The sequence below is a fragment of the Phalacrocorax aristotelis genome, chromosome 1 (assembly GCF_949628215.1).
Source record: "Phalacrocorax aristotelis chromosome 1, bGulAri2.1, whole genome shotgun sequence".
Lineage (NCBI taxonomy): Eukaryota > Metazoa > Chordata > Aves > Suliformes > Phalacrocoracidae > Phalacrocorax > Phalacrocorax aristotelis.
The window spans coordinates 142,037,397-142,051,106 of record NC_134276.1 but is presented as its reverse complement, the minus strand read 5'-3'; the positions used below and the strand labels follow the sequence as shown (position 1 = coordinate 142,051,106).

At 45.1% G+C, this 13,710-nt stretch overlaps 1 protein-coding gene across 2 annotated transcripts in view; it reads left to right on the top strand.

Annotated features, from left to right (window-relative positions):
- The window catches only part of PARVB (parvin beta), a 69,331-nt gene that overhangs the window by 4,467 nt on the left and 51,154 nt on the right, over nt 1-13,710 (top strand). The window contains exon 1 of one of the 2 annotated variants that reach the window (XM_075112856.1): nt 10,240-10,359. The exons of the other annotated variant lie outside the window; for it this stretch is intronic. Within the exon in view, the coding sequence (XP_074968957.1) occupies nt 10,359 (1 nt within the window). The 5' untranslated portion in view covers nt 10,240-10,358. Of the gene's footprint in view, nt 1-10,239; nt 10,360-13,710 lie in introns of those variants that run through there. 2 annotated transcript variants of the gene reach the window in all.

Sequence of the window (13,710 nt, the reverse complement as noted above, 5' to 3'; positions counted from 1 at the left end):
ACATCTGTAATGTGATTACTAAACTTTAGCGCATCTGTTCAGGAGCTCCAAAATCTGCTTTAAATACTTCAGGAAACTATCGGGGTGCTGGCAGGGCCCATAGCAGGATACAGTTTGTAAGCTAGATGGTCCCTTAGATTCTTTTCAGACCCTGTAAAAGATACTGTTTCAGATAGTGCTGTGTTTCATCTCCATCTGCAAAAGGAACTTAAAAAAAACCCCCCAAATCCCCCCTTTCCTGTCAGTCAGAGTGATGTCTTTGTACTGAAATAAGGGAGGGGGTTTGCTGGAAGCTTTGCTCCTCGCCTACTTGCAAAGCTTTGTTTTCTTTGCATGAAAGATTTGGGCAGCAGGTGTTTGGCTAAATAAACCTTCCATTTTTGTATCTGTGTATGCGTGTGTATATATATAGCCTATATGGAGGAGTCAGTGGGAGAAATACAACAGACTTAATTGCTTAGTGTCGTTTCCCAGTCACACAATTGGGGGTGGGCATAGGGGTGACGAAGCTGTTCCAGAAAAGAGCAATTTATTGTGCCTGATGAAATCAACAGGGGTGGAGGGAGGAAGGCAAGAGATGACAGTGCTACAGAGGGCAGAATTATTGCAACAGCAACTGAAAAATATGAAGGTTTTGTGCATGTCAAGGGGACGTTAAAGTATTGTTCTTGGGTCTACGGCTCAGTGTAACAGTGAAATGGCATGGCTGTGAAAAGTTTGCTGTTGCATTTGCCTTCAGGCACACCAATTTGGTAAATATCTTGGTAGATGCACATTTCACTAGATGGCAATGGTTTTTTCCCAGAGAAAGGTGGCAGTTGTTGCCTCTGTTTTGCAGGGAGAGAAGCTGGAGGAGGTGAAGTGATTTGCTCAAGGTCATCTGGCAAGCCAGTGACAAAGCCAAGGAAAGAAACTGTGTTTCCTGAATCCTCTCTGGTGCCCTGATCCTTAGGCAAAGGCGCTGCATAATCTGCCCGTTTCCCACAGCTCTACGTATGCTAAAGCCCATCTCCAAATTGTTCAGTTGAGACTTCAGTTGAGAGTTCGTACTGCCTGAGCCACTTTAGCTTTCTGGAGGGAAGAACATGAGGAAATAAGCTCAACAGCAAAATTAAATTGGAGGAAACAGTTTCTTTATCATTCCTTTGAAATGGATGGGTCTGCTTGTGCGGGTAATTGCTCTCTGGAGGGGAGAGGGGTTCAAAACCAGATCTACTTCATTGCCCTTGTATTGATGAGCACATCTCAAGTCTGTAAGGCATCCCCTTGAACACAACAAGATAGGAGAATTGGACTGGCTTAGAAAACGGATCTCATCTTTCGTTTGAATATGGTATACTGAATATAGTTAAAATCTCTTTTTAATGCTGTCTGTTATGCCGTCTCCAGAGATGTACCCATGTAAGCAGAGTGCAAAAAAATATAACTTCTCCATATCAGTGTGCTGCACCTTTGCTTTAGCCAGTGCCTAGTGGCTGCTTGAGACTTCTAACAAATATGTTTAGCTTTAAAATGTTGCTGAAAGATGCCTGTTCATTAGATGCTAAAAAGATGTAAAGCTGTAAGGCATGCTTAACTCAGTCTTCATTCACCTTGCAGGTGGCACTCATGCTGGTGGTGTTATTCATGCCCAGGATTTGTCCCTGTCACAACCATTCCTGCCTGTTGCAGACTGTGTTCCCTGATGACTGTGCTCATGTATCCTACTTTATGAAGTGGTAATGGGCTACTGCTGCTGAAATATCCAAACAGAAGATGAGTTGGGTGCTGGTTAAGCAGAATTACTTGCTTTTTAAGAGAGGAATTTGCATATAATTATATTGAAGCTGCATACCGTTCCAGATGTGTGTATATATCCATAGAAAGACTGTGCAGACATACGCAAATTCAGGTTCAATTTATTATCCTTTCTACTAATAATTTAAACAGAGAGATTTCCAGTTGGAACCTGTGTAGATTAATTGCTGAGTTTCTCCTGTTGGGCTCAGGCGTACCTCTGACCAGGTCTGGTTTCAGTCTTGCTGGAGCAGTGCCAGTTTGGGTTCTGGCACTCTGGCAAAAGGTGTACTGTAGATACAGTTCGTGTCAGTGTTTCAACCGAAATGAACTTCACAGGCACAGGAATCATCCTTTTAACAGTGTCGTAAACCCTGTATTTTTCTCCTGTAACTGCAGCTAGGCTAGGATGGTTCGCCAAGTGCAGCTCTAGGCACAGTCTCTTGGTGAGACACTAGAGTTTTGAATTATAGCTGGAAGCTTTCTTCTAGACAGGATGCAGCAAGATACATGAAATAGCTCTGTAGCTCTTCAGTAGTGGACTGAAGAAAGTGGCCTGCTTTTATTTAAGAAAAACAGCCATTTTAAAGTTGTTTTATTTTCAGAGTTGCAATCATTAAAATAAGATTCGTTGTAAGAACACTGTTATGTTCTATCATAAAACCATAGCAAGGTGGTTATCAACACTTCTGGTTTTGCAAAACCAGATCTTGAATTTCTTAAAAATACTAATGCAGGGATTTGGAAAGGGAATTATTTTCTCCTTAAAGTCTACCCTTACTTAAAAGCAGTTGTTCAATGATACCTGTTTTCATTTCTTCTAAAGGATTTATTAACGCCAACATCTTGGGAGAGACTTCTAGAAGCTGGCATCTGGCTGTTTCTGTTTCAATAAGCATGGGGTGAGCCCTGTGAGACTTTGATGTATGGAGGGCTGCACGTGGACCTGATAGGGATGGGGAGCTGCCAAGTCAGGACTTCATGTAAAGTCCGTGCAGATGCTCTCTGCTGGCCGGTGTGAAGGGAGTATTCTTGGTCCCACTGGTGGATCTGTGCAGGGAGGTCAAGGTGTGTTCTGCCATGCACTGTCATAAATGCATTAATCATATTAACTTAAGTGTTTGTGTTTTTAAGAGTTGTGATAATTAACATTAATGCATCTTACTGATTTGCATGTCAGCAATACAGGAGTCCAGAGGATTTAGTACAGTTATGCACGACAGTGCTAAATGTCTTTTTATGTACTTCAAGAATGGTTACAGGTCAGCTGATCCAAAAACACATGAAGCTGGTGTTTTCCAATGCACTGCTTTGAGCTTTGAATCGTACTTTGATGTTAGGAGATTTGGAAGATTAGCTGGCAAGCTCTTTCCATCGTGAAAGCATGTCAGAACAACTTGTTGCTAAGGGATCCAGGGTTATGTGGTCTGTGGCGAGACCAGCGAGAGGCAGAGTCCACTGTTTGCAGAAACTGGTGTTTCAGCAGTTACAGCTTTGCTGTTCAACTGGGAAGGAAATTTAATGTGTGCATCTTGTGTGTACAAGTGTCCTGGGGACAGTCGAGGAGATTCAAGTTTGTAGGTGTGGAAGCACCAGTGTAGCTGGTACTTCAGAGCCACGCATGAGGGATTTGGATGCCAAACTGCTGTTAGTTTTCAAAGGGAGTTGAGTGTAAAAGGTCTTGGGCACCACTAGAAATCTTGGCCTGCAAATATGCACCTGAGAGGTTGCCTGTGTCAGGGTTGCTGGGACATGATGTCTTGACAGGGACATACGACTGTACAGAGATGCTGACATGTGTCATAAGGAGGAGTTTCCTGCCTCACCTGTAACATCATCTGTCTGTGATACTTGTCACTCTTGCTGCTGCTGGTAATGCAGGAGGCTCCGTGTGTGCCTTCTTAACCCTGAAGTCTTATTCCCTTTTCAGTGTTTTCAGTCTGTCCATGTTCTTATGCTGGTGGGGCAGGGTCTTCACTACAGCAGCAGCAGGCTAAGGGCCAGCCCTCAAAATCCTCACAGTCGTTTCAGGAGACCTGGAGGCCTGCAAGAAAGAAGGAAGGGAAGCCTGGTTTCTCAAAGGCTTCTCGTGCTGACCTCTGCTCGTTACAGCAATGAGGACTTCAGCAAACCTCCAGGTTCTTAGAACTAATGGGATCTGGGTATCTTGTTGCAGAAGCCAGCTACTTGAAAAACAACTGGGTAGCTCCAGAGAAAGATCTGACCTGTGCCAGTGTCTGGACACGACTGATGGCACGGGCTCTGTACTGGTCAGCTCTCGTGATGTCCACATGCCTCACTCTGCACAGCCATCTAACTGAGCTCTTCTGCGTGGTGACTTTGGTAGTTGCTTACCCTGTCCCCTGTAGGCCTCTGCCTGCTCTGTGAAATGTGTTATATATGCGCACTGTCACTGAGGAATCTTAGGGTTTTTTTCCCTCAGGGCACAGCAAAATCAACTGATGCAGTTGTCAGAGTTATTTACTCTAACTTGCAAAGTATGCACATGGGCGGCAGGTTTTCCCCGGGGTCTGTGTGGCATACGTGGGCTGGCCCTTGCTTTACCTGCTGCCCCGGCGGCTGTGGTGCAGCTGCCTCTGGTTGTTGTCATCTGCACTTTTCGCCCTGGGCTGGGGGGTGGGTGGTGGTGGTAAGCTTGGCATGTGCCGTGGTGAGGAGGAGGGAAGTGGAAGGGAAGGAGGGGCAGGGTGAGCAGTGGGAGAGCTCTGCTTTTCAAGGGGCTCTTCCAGACTGCCCTCAGGAGGAGTGCTGGATCCTGGGACCCCTGCTGCAGGACAAGCTGCTTGGTGGTGGTGCATGCTCTCCCCACCGTTGCAGGAGGGGCTGTGTGCAGGGGATCTAAACCAGCAGTTCTTGCGTGGGTGACAGTGAGCCCTGTTTATCTTTGGGGGTGGGCTGAGCATGGAGAGGAGAAGAAATGGGAATAGGAGCCTCTGTGTTGCACAACTAATAGGTCAGTGGCCAAGTGATGTCTCCAGGGTGTAGCATATTCTGCTCAGGTATAGATTTCCTAATTTGTGCTCTTCTGTTGGCCAAGCAGAAAGCTGCAACCCAAAATTTGTGGCTTCTGCTGTGTATGTGTAGTTTAGCTGGAAAAGTATTACGGCTAACATATGTCGTTTCAGGGTTTTGTAATTTGAATCCAGTTAAGTCTTGCTCTGAAAACCAGATGTGGGGAGAACATGCACACCTGGCAGCATGTACTGGCCGAGAGCACTGGCTTCGTACTCTTCGGGCTGTTAAATCACTGTCACTTCCTTGAGGAGGAACATATATCCACACAATGAAGCTTCTAATTATAAATCCTGTACAAATGATTTGTTTCCAGGCACCCGCTGCAGACCCTTCTCCGGAGCCCTTAGGCTGAGAGGGGAGGCCATGGGATGGGATTCTGGTTTTGGCTTTGCTAGGGGTGAGCAACAGGATCTTTGGGAATTCAGTTTTACCTCTCAGTGATTGTTTCTCCAAGTTAAAAAAGGCTTCTTTGTAATCCCAGACCTGTCTGGCGATCAGATATAAACTTTTATAAAATCTCTTTTCAATGTATGCTGCATTTTGGTTATAAAAGAAGCAAGCTGTTCTGGCTCCTGGAATTCTGGTTCTGTCTTTAGTACTTCTTTCATTGCGTGGTTGAACCATAATGAAGTCCACTGAAAAAAGAAATAGTGTATTTTCCATTATAGCTGCCATATGGCCTTATTGCTAATTTTTAATTAGCTGAGGTGGCTGCATACACAATTTATTTGGAGTAAGGAAGGAGGCTGTGAGAGCTGGATGAGGAGGAGAGCTATTTTGATGTCTGTATAGAGGCATGGTGTCTTTTTTACTATCTTTAAATAGAAAAATGTGTAATCCTCAGAAAGTGTCTTTCTGCTAGGTCTGTTTGGCAGATGTATGCATGTGTGTTATTAAACAGATGCAGACACTTCTGTCATATTAAAATAGAATAGTGTTGTTTTTTTCTCTGGCTTGACTAGTCCAGCAGATGGATTTAGAGGCTTTGCAAAATTGACAAGATTTTCTTCAGAAGTGGCAGAATAGGAGAAAGTACCAGGGCATCCAGGCTTCCATTTTCTCCTTAATATTCCTTCTCAGGAATAGGGTTATAAAATTGTCCCTTGGGATTGCTCTTTGCCTTCTTCTCTGTGTATGGATCCCAGTATTGTTAACAGTGATTCGGTTCCACTGGAGGATTAGGCAGGCTGCAGGAATGCTAACGCTATAAATATCTTGGATCTGTACTGAATTTGGTCTGACAGGGATCTTGATTCTCTAATTAGATGATAAAATAAGCATGTATAATGGAGCCCTATCATTGGGAAACTGCGTTTTAATTGGGTGCAGGATGTCATGCTCCAAATGGTCCTGCTGTGCCAGGATCAAACCAGATCTGCTGTCTGCCACACAAACTAGTAGGGGAGAAGTCGTGACTGACCTCACCTAATGTGGCAAATAGCCCAGCTTCAAGCTGGACCTTGGCAGGTGCTTCCAAGCAATGCTTCTCTGATTCTGTGGAGCTGGTTTTTTTGAGGGTGCCTCGACAGGGAGACAGACAGATGGTAATAGGAATGGAAGAGGGACTGGCCTTAGTATCCGCTCTCTTCTGTATGGTTGAAGGAGAAAGGTATATATTTGTTTACATGACTTGTCCAGGATCACTGGGTGCTTGTGAGTTTTTCTGCTGACTGCTCACACAGATTCAGACTAATAGTTTCCCTCTTGACCGCTTACGATGTGCTTAATTAGACTGGTGTCTTGAAAACGTCCACTTTTACTGCAGCACTGCAGCTGTAGCTGCATTAACACAGTGAGGGGCCGTAGTTTAAATCATCACCTTGGATCCTCAGTATCACTTAGCTTCGTATCATTTGGTTTAAAAAACTAAACTGTGGTGGCTGTTGCTCTGCTGACATCAGTAGTAAGAACAATAAGAAGGCTGGGGAGCTGTGCTTGACCAAGCCATGACTGGCATCTAAGGTGTGTGTTTGTTTTATGCTGTCTTTCCAACTGTATATTTCTGATCCCTTAATTCCTCTCATTTACATGTTAACAAACAGATCACAAGTACCAACATTTGCCAAGCTCGTTCAGCACCTTATAAAAAGCCTTTCTCTGTCAGCTCTTTAATCAACGGGGAACACGCGTGGATTTTCTTTTCTGTGGACAAATTGGTAAAACAAATTGTAACTTTTAGTGAGTGACTTTTCTTCTGAGGAACGGCATTACATGCAGATGCCATACGGCCCAGAATCTTGGTAAAAGGCATTCTCACTGGGTTCCTCCATTTGCTAAACAAATGTGCTGTTGATCTGGTGGCTGGTAAGAGGTTTCTCTAAGAATGCAAACACCATTACCTTGGAAGTGTCTGAGCTGGGGAATTCTGCTTTTTATGGAATGCACAGGAGATGGGCACTGTTTTTCCAGGGAGGCTGAGTAATTTGGTGCATCACAGCATAGCTGGCCAGGTGTTGTGGTTTAGCCCCAGTCAGCAACCAAGCCCCACACAGCCGCTCAGTCACATCCCCCCCCAAGGTGGGATGGGGGAGAGAATTGGAAAGGTAAAAGTGAGAAAACTCATGGGTTGAGACAAAGCCAGTTTAATAGGTAAAGTAAAAGCTGTGCGTGGAAGCAAAGCAAAACAAGGCATTCATTCACTACTTCCCATGGGCAGGCAGGTGTTCAGCCATCTCCAGGAAAGCAGGGCTTCATCACGCATAACAATTACTTGGGAAGACAAACACCATCGCTCTGAACATCCCTGCCTTCCTTTTATCTCTCCCAGCTTTATATGCTGAGCATGATGTCATATAGTATGGGATATCCCTTTGGTCAGTTGGGATCAGTTGTTCCAGCTGTGTCCTCTCCCAACTTCTTGTGCACCCGGCAGAGCATGGGGAGCTGAAATAGTCCTTGACTAGTGTGAGCAGTACTTAGCAACAACTAAAACATCTCCACATTATCAACACTTGTTTTTAGCACAAATCCAAAACATAGTCCCATGCTAGTTACTGTCAAGAAAATTAACTCCGTCCCAGCTGAAAGGAGGACACCAGGTGATTCTGTGGAGCCATATTGGGAGTGTGAAAGATTTTATATCTAATATATTGGAAGGATGAAAACAGAGTAACTAGCCCCGGTGCAAGAAAAGGGGGAAAAAGATTCTCATGGCTGCCTGTGGCACTGCCCTTATGTTGTGTATAACATCTTCATCAATGACCTGGAGGAGGTGATGGAGTGCAGGCTTGTACAGTTTGCAGATGACACCAGACTGGGTGACCAGCTGATACACTTGAGGGCAGGACTGCCATTCAGGGAGACATAGACCCTTCTGAAATCCAACAAGAGCAAGCGAGCAAGTCCTGCGCTTGGGAAAGAAGAGCCCCCTGCAATGATATGGGCTGAAGACTGCCTGCCTGGGGGCAGCTCTACTGGAAAGGCCCTGGGGGCCCTGGTGGGCAGCGAGCTAACCATGGGCCAGCAGTGTGCCATTGCTGTGAAGAAGACCAACAATAACCTGGGCTGGATTAACAGAAGCACAGCCAGTAGATTGAGCAAGGTGATTATCCCCCTCTACTCAGCACTCCTTAGACCCCAGCTGATACACTGTGTCCAGTTTTGGGCTTGTCCCGTGAGGAGAGCTGAGAGAGCTGGACTTGTTCAGCCTATGGAAGAGGCTGCTTCAGGGACATCTTAGATAAGCAGTCTGCTGATACCTATGAGGAGATTATTGAGAAGATGGAGCCAGGTTCTTCACCGTTGTGCATAGCAGAGGAGAGAGGCAACAGGTATAAACTGAAACAAATGAGGTTCAATCCAGACAGAGGGAGAAACTTTTTCATGCTGGGGACTATGAAGCAGTGGGACAGGACACGAAGAGCCTTTGTGCAGCCTCTGTTCTTGGAGGTTTTAAGATGTGACATGATAAAGCCCAGAGCAACCTGGTCTGATTTCAGAGCTGACCCCGCTTTGAAGATGAGGTTCAGCTAGAGACCTCCTGGGGTCCCTTCCACCCTGAATTATCCAATGATCTTATGTGGCTCCTGGCAGCTGAGACCCTTTTGAGGCTGGAGTAAGGATGTTTCTTAAACAGCGTGAAGTCTGTGGATTAATGATTCATGGTACAAGCGTGTGCAGTCGACCTGGAACTGTGCTTCTCATCAGCGTCCTTTTACTGGTTTTGTACTGAGGTACTAGTAAGAGTACAACTTTTTTTCTGTCTTTTTTTGCCCATCTAACCTTTTAGTGAGGAGGAAAGCACAGGTTCCATTGGACTGCTGCTCTGGCTGCTTCTTTAGTGAGGGTGAGTCAGAGGCTGTGTAGTTAGAAGGCTATTTTGGGACTGATCAGTAGCTGAGCTTGAAAGTCTTTAAGAGTCTAGCCCCACTGAAACAAACACCACCTTGTCTATCTCATAGGACCTGGTATTATCAGTGCAAAGGCTTTAAAGACACCACAGAAAGCTAGAACTGCAAATCGTGTAAAGCTTTGGTGTGCTGACTAAGTAAAAAAATAACAACAGCTGCAGGTCTTTTTGATAGTTGGTGAAATGTGACATTTTCTTGTGCTTTGGACTTGTTTTGATTAGATTCTTGGACTGACTGTTGTTTCACGATTACATTTTGTTATCCCTTGAGGGCTGTGTTTGGGAAACTGGACTGGAATGGCAGTCGGAGGCCAGGGCTCCACTCTTTCTACAGCGTCTTCAGCAGCTCCATTAGGGCATGGTGGTGTCTATTTCTTACTTAAACCTGGCAGAGTTAAACATCTGAATGCTTTTATGGCAGCCGCTGTCTTCACTGTACCTTCCCCTCAGGGAAGGCCTCAGGGATGGCCTTTATCTGACCATGGGCTCTGTGTTCCAGACTTTCTTTTACTGTGAGGTCTGTAGTGCTTATCACTGAAGTGCTTGCCTTGGCAGGCTTCTCTGGTGCTCAAAGCAACAAGTAAAATAATTTTCCACATATGACTTGTCTGGAAATCATTGAGAAAAACTTCTTTGTATTTTGCAGTGTCTGCTTGTATAGTGAGATATTTCAGTTCATTTTCAATACAGTGCTTTACTGCCCTGGATGCAGGTAGGACACAGGAAAGGTAGAGCTGGGCATGAGTAACCTCAGTATATGGTACTGGGAAAGCTGTGTGTTGAGTGTTGAGGTTAAAGCTTCTAGTCTGGAGCACTGCCTATCCCTCTGTTGGTCCTGTGCTCCACTGGACTGAAAACTAGTATTTACTAGAAAACCCTCACTGTGTGTGTTGCAAATATAGTTGCTATATATGAGTGTTTTTCAGGGTTTTCCTTGTCTTTCTGGGTGACATTTGAGCAACTCCAGTGACTAGGCATGTGCACTTTTTGTGGTTTGCAGGGTCATTTATCTCAGCTTATTCTTCCTGTAAAATAATGTTGCAGAAGTAAAAAAGTTGCTTTTTTTTGAATTGCAAGTCATAGCTGTAGTCTCCTTTCCATTTGTGTGAAGTTGGTTCGTTGAGCTCTGTACTACCAGCTGGAGAAGACGGTGCCTTTCTGTTACTTCTTGTGCTCACCTGCCATCACTGCCTTCAGAAGTGAGTCTGTTTCTCTGTACTTCCCTTGACATGTTCAGCAGAACAAGCAACATTGAATGTTTTCATATTTGCATAGTAGACTGCTTTTGCTGGTGGTTGTTAACCTTTTCATGCCTTTGGAAAGAGGGTTGAGGGATATAGGGAAAGCAGTAAGCTGAAGCAGGTAAAACTGCTTTGGCTGTTAACTGAGGGGGTTTCATTTGAGTACCTGCAGATGAAGTATCAAACCATGAGAAGGAAGTGGAAAGGATTTGGCAGAGGGATGGAAACCACATTGGTTGTGAAATGCGTTACCATGAGCTGCAGTAGTGACTTTTTTGATGCTGAGTGTTCTGCTTGATAAAGTTTGCAGAATTAGATTTGTATGTGGGGTCAGAGATAGAGGCAGTAAACTGAAGTACTGTTTTCTCCCCAATTTCTTCATGATGGAGAAGGCAAGAATTGATTGAATGGACTAGGCATCTCTATTCCAGAGTAATGCTTTTAGCTCTGCTTCTGACAGCTTCTACTGTCTCTCCCTTGGTGATTGGCTTTGGCCAAACCCATCAAACATGGATACCTTAAGTAGCGAGCTGATTCTGGTTTCTGGAGTGGCTTTTGGTTGAAGGAGTCTTGTCAGTGCTTGGCATCTTGTGGAAGTCAACCTGCTTCATTGGGCTCTCAGAGTTCCTAGACTGTGGACGTGCTGTTCCTACTTGCTTGTGTTCATCTTTGGTTGTAGGTGCACACAGAAGCCTTGAAGTGCACTAAGCACTATATAGTAGAATACAGCATTTTCTGGAGAACTCATGGCAGGAAATTTAAAATGCCTTGTGGGTTTTCTACTGGGGGCGGATCAGGCCAGAAGCCTCTTTCAGTCTTTTTATCAGACTTGTTCTTTCCCTCTGTTCTCATCAGGCGGATTTGACTCCACATCCTTCTTTCAGGTGGAAATTGTCCTGGTGCTCATGCAGTGTGCTTGGGTGAGCATAATCCTCCACCATGCTTCACAGGAAGAAACGACCTTTTGTACGTTGTGGTGGAATTGTAACGGCAGAGGCTGAGGAAGTACGTTTTCCCTGTTTTCAAACAGAATTTGTGTGCAGAGGGAGAAGTGTAGCTTTCCCTAGTTGCTTTTAGGGTCCTTTCAAGCTGCAGCTATTGCCTGTGACATTTGAGGCAGCAGCCTGGCTTTTTCCCTGTCAAAAAACTCTGGGAATGAAGCTATCTATTTACAAGTTCAGGACAACACAAGTGCCAAATGTATGCCCACTTCATGTTCTGGAGTATAGAAGCTGTATAGTTTTGGTGTGTATTATGTAAGTGCTTAGGAGAGCTGGGTATGAGGTAGATGCTTTAGAGATTGTTTTATTTTTGCCTTAGAAATAAAGTACATATATGAGGGCCTGGGACCCTCTTTACTGGAAAAATTTTCCCATTTATTAACAAGTCTCTGCAAAAGCTAGTGCAAGGGGCAGGAAATGGGGGAGAAAAATCTCACATCTGTGAAACGAATGGATACACGATGTTAAGTTACAGGGTCCTGCTCCGAGCCAGGTGCTGGTTCCAGACCTCAAGAGCGTGCGCAGGGCCTAAGCGACACGGAGTCGTAACAGCCAGTGTGCATCCTGAGAACACTGCAGCACATTATGAGTAGCGAATGCGGCTTGTGGACCTCTCCTTGCTCATCTGCGTGAAGGGGAGTGTTGTTCTGTTTTAGGCAGGGAGGCCAAAATGTCAGAACTGTCTGCTGGGAGCTGTTTAAAAATATACTTGTGCCTCTCAGGCATGAGGAAATGTGATTAAAAAAATATGCCATTTTCAAAGCTGTGGGATTGCTGCTGTAAGGTCAGTGTAGGGAGACGGAAGCAGAGCTGACAAGGTCAGTGTGTCAGCTCTGTATCCTACTGGGTGGCTTTTTCCATACTTGAAAACCCTGCTTTTGTAGGTCCAATTTTGTAAATACTTTAAAACACCATTCTTGTCCATGCTCTTATTTCTGCTGGTTTTGTGGTTTGTTTTTTTTTTTTGTTTGGTTTGGGGTTTTTTGTGGCTAGCATTTGTGTTTGTGTGTCTACACAGTGCAAATTCGCTTTATATTTTTTTTCCTTTCTTGTCTGGTTAGTTTTCAGGCATGCTGTGTCCCTGCCCTGTGCCATAATGTGGCTTCTGCAACCACTAGTGTCAGCAAAAGGAAAGTGGTGAGTGGCAGCCTAGGGGTGGAGGTGAAGTCTGAAATGCCCCTTTGCGGACAGGATGAATGCCTGCCTGAAAAAGACAGCTACATAACTTAAGATAATTGTTAAAGAAGCAAGAAACAGGGACTTACAGCAAAACGATGAATCCCAAGTTTGACTTTCAGTTTTAGCTCCGTAGCTCTCTGTCAGTTTCTGTTAAAGTCTGCATTTTGCTTTTCTGCCTTGCAGAACACGTTCTGAAGGATGCCTATTTAAGTATTTACTAAGTGGGTGTTAGGCCTGTTGCATGAGCTGAGCAGAAAGGGACTAAAACAGCCGGGGAGCCAAATGCTGACACGAATTCTGGCTTGGGATTTGGTAGCTGTGAGGCTTGAATGGGATCGGTACAACTGCTGGAAAGAAGACCCGCATGTTAAGTACAGCGCCTCTGTGTTGGTACTGTGGGCTCATCTTGGCTTTTATCACTGCCTATTCATGCCCAGGCAGTTGTGGGTCAGCTCCGGCTTTGTCAGGAGCTGTTATCAGAGCCAGGTTAATACCGGAGGGAAGATCTATCTGTTCAGTTTTGTCAGCAGCGTAACAGGAGTGGTAGTTGGGCCTGCTTTACTGGCTGTTGTGTCATCCACGGCTGCCCAACACAGGCAGTGGCTGGGTGAGGGCAGAATCCTCCTTCACCCTCAGTAGCACCCGCGCTGTGTTCACAGGGCCCTGCAGGGAGCTGGAGCAGGAAACTGGGTCAGCACACAGCAACTTAATTTTGTAGGGTTCAGCTGTCTTGCTGAACTGAAGTGGATCACGTAACTGGCCAAAGATCTGTCTGCTTAGTAATTACAGAGTCTCATTTTGTTTGATTTGGTGTTCAGTTGCCAGTGCTGGTCATGTTGAAAGCCACTCACAGCCACTGTGGTCTGTTTAGTGCTCCTCTTTCCCAAGCTGCTGCTCCTCTGCCTGTTCCCGTTCTGCCTCAACGCACCCTTCCTCTTTTCAGGAGGGCTGATACGTGTGCAGGGCTTGGCCAGGATAGCTCTAGCAGTGTTAATACTGGCTATCTCAACACAGGTGTCACGCACCAATAAATGCAAATCCTTTTTTAACCAAAATTGAAAAAAAAAACCCAAACAACTCGATAGAAATATAAGAATTTTAATGGGAGAAAACCTGAAAACACTATGTC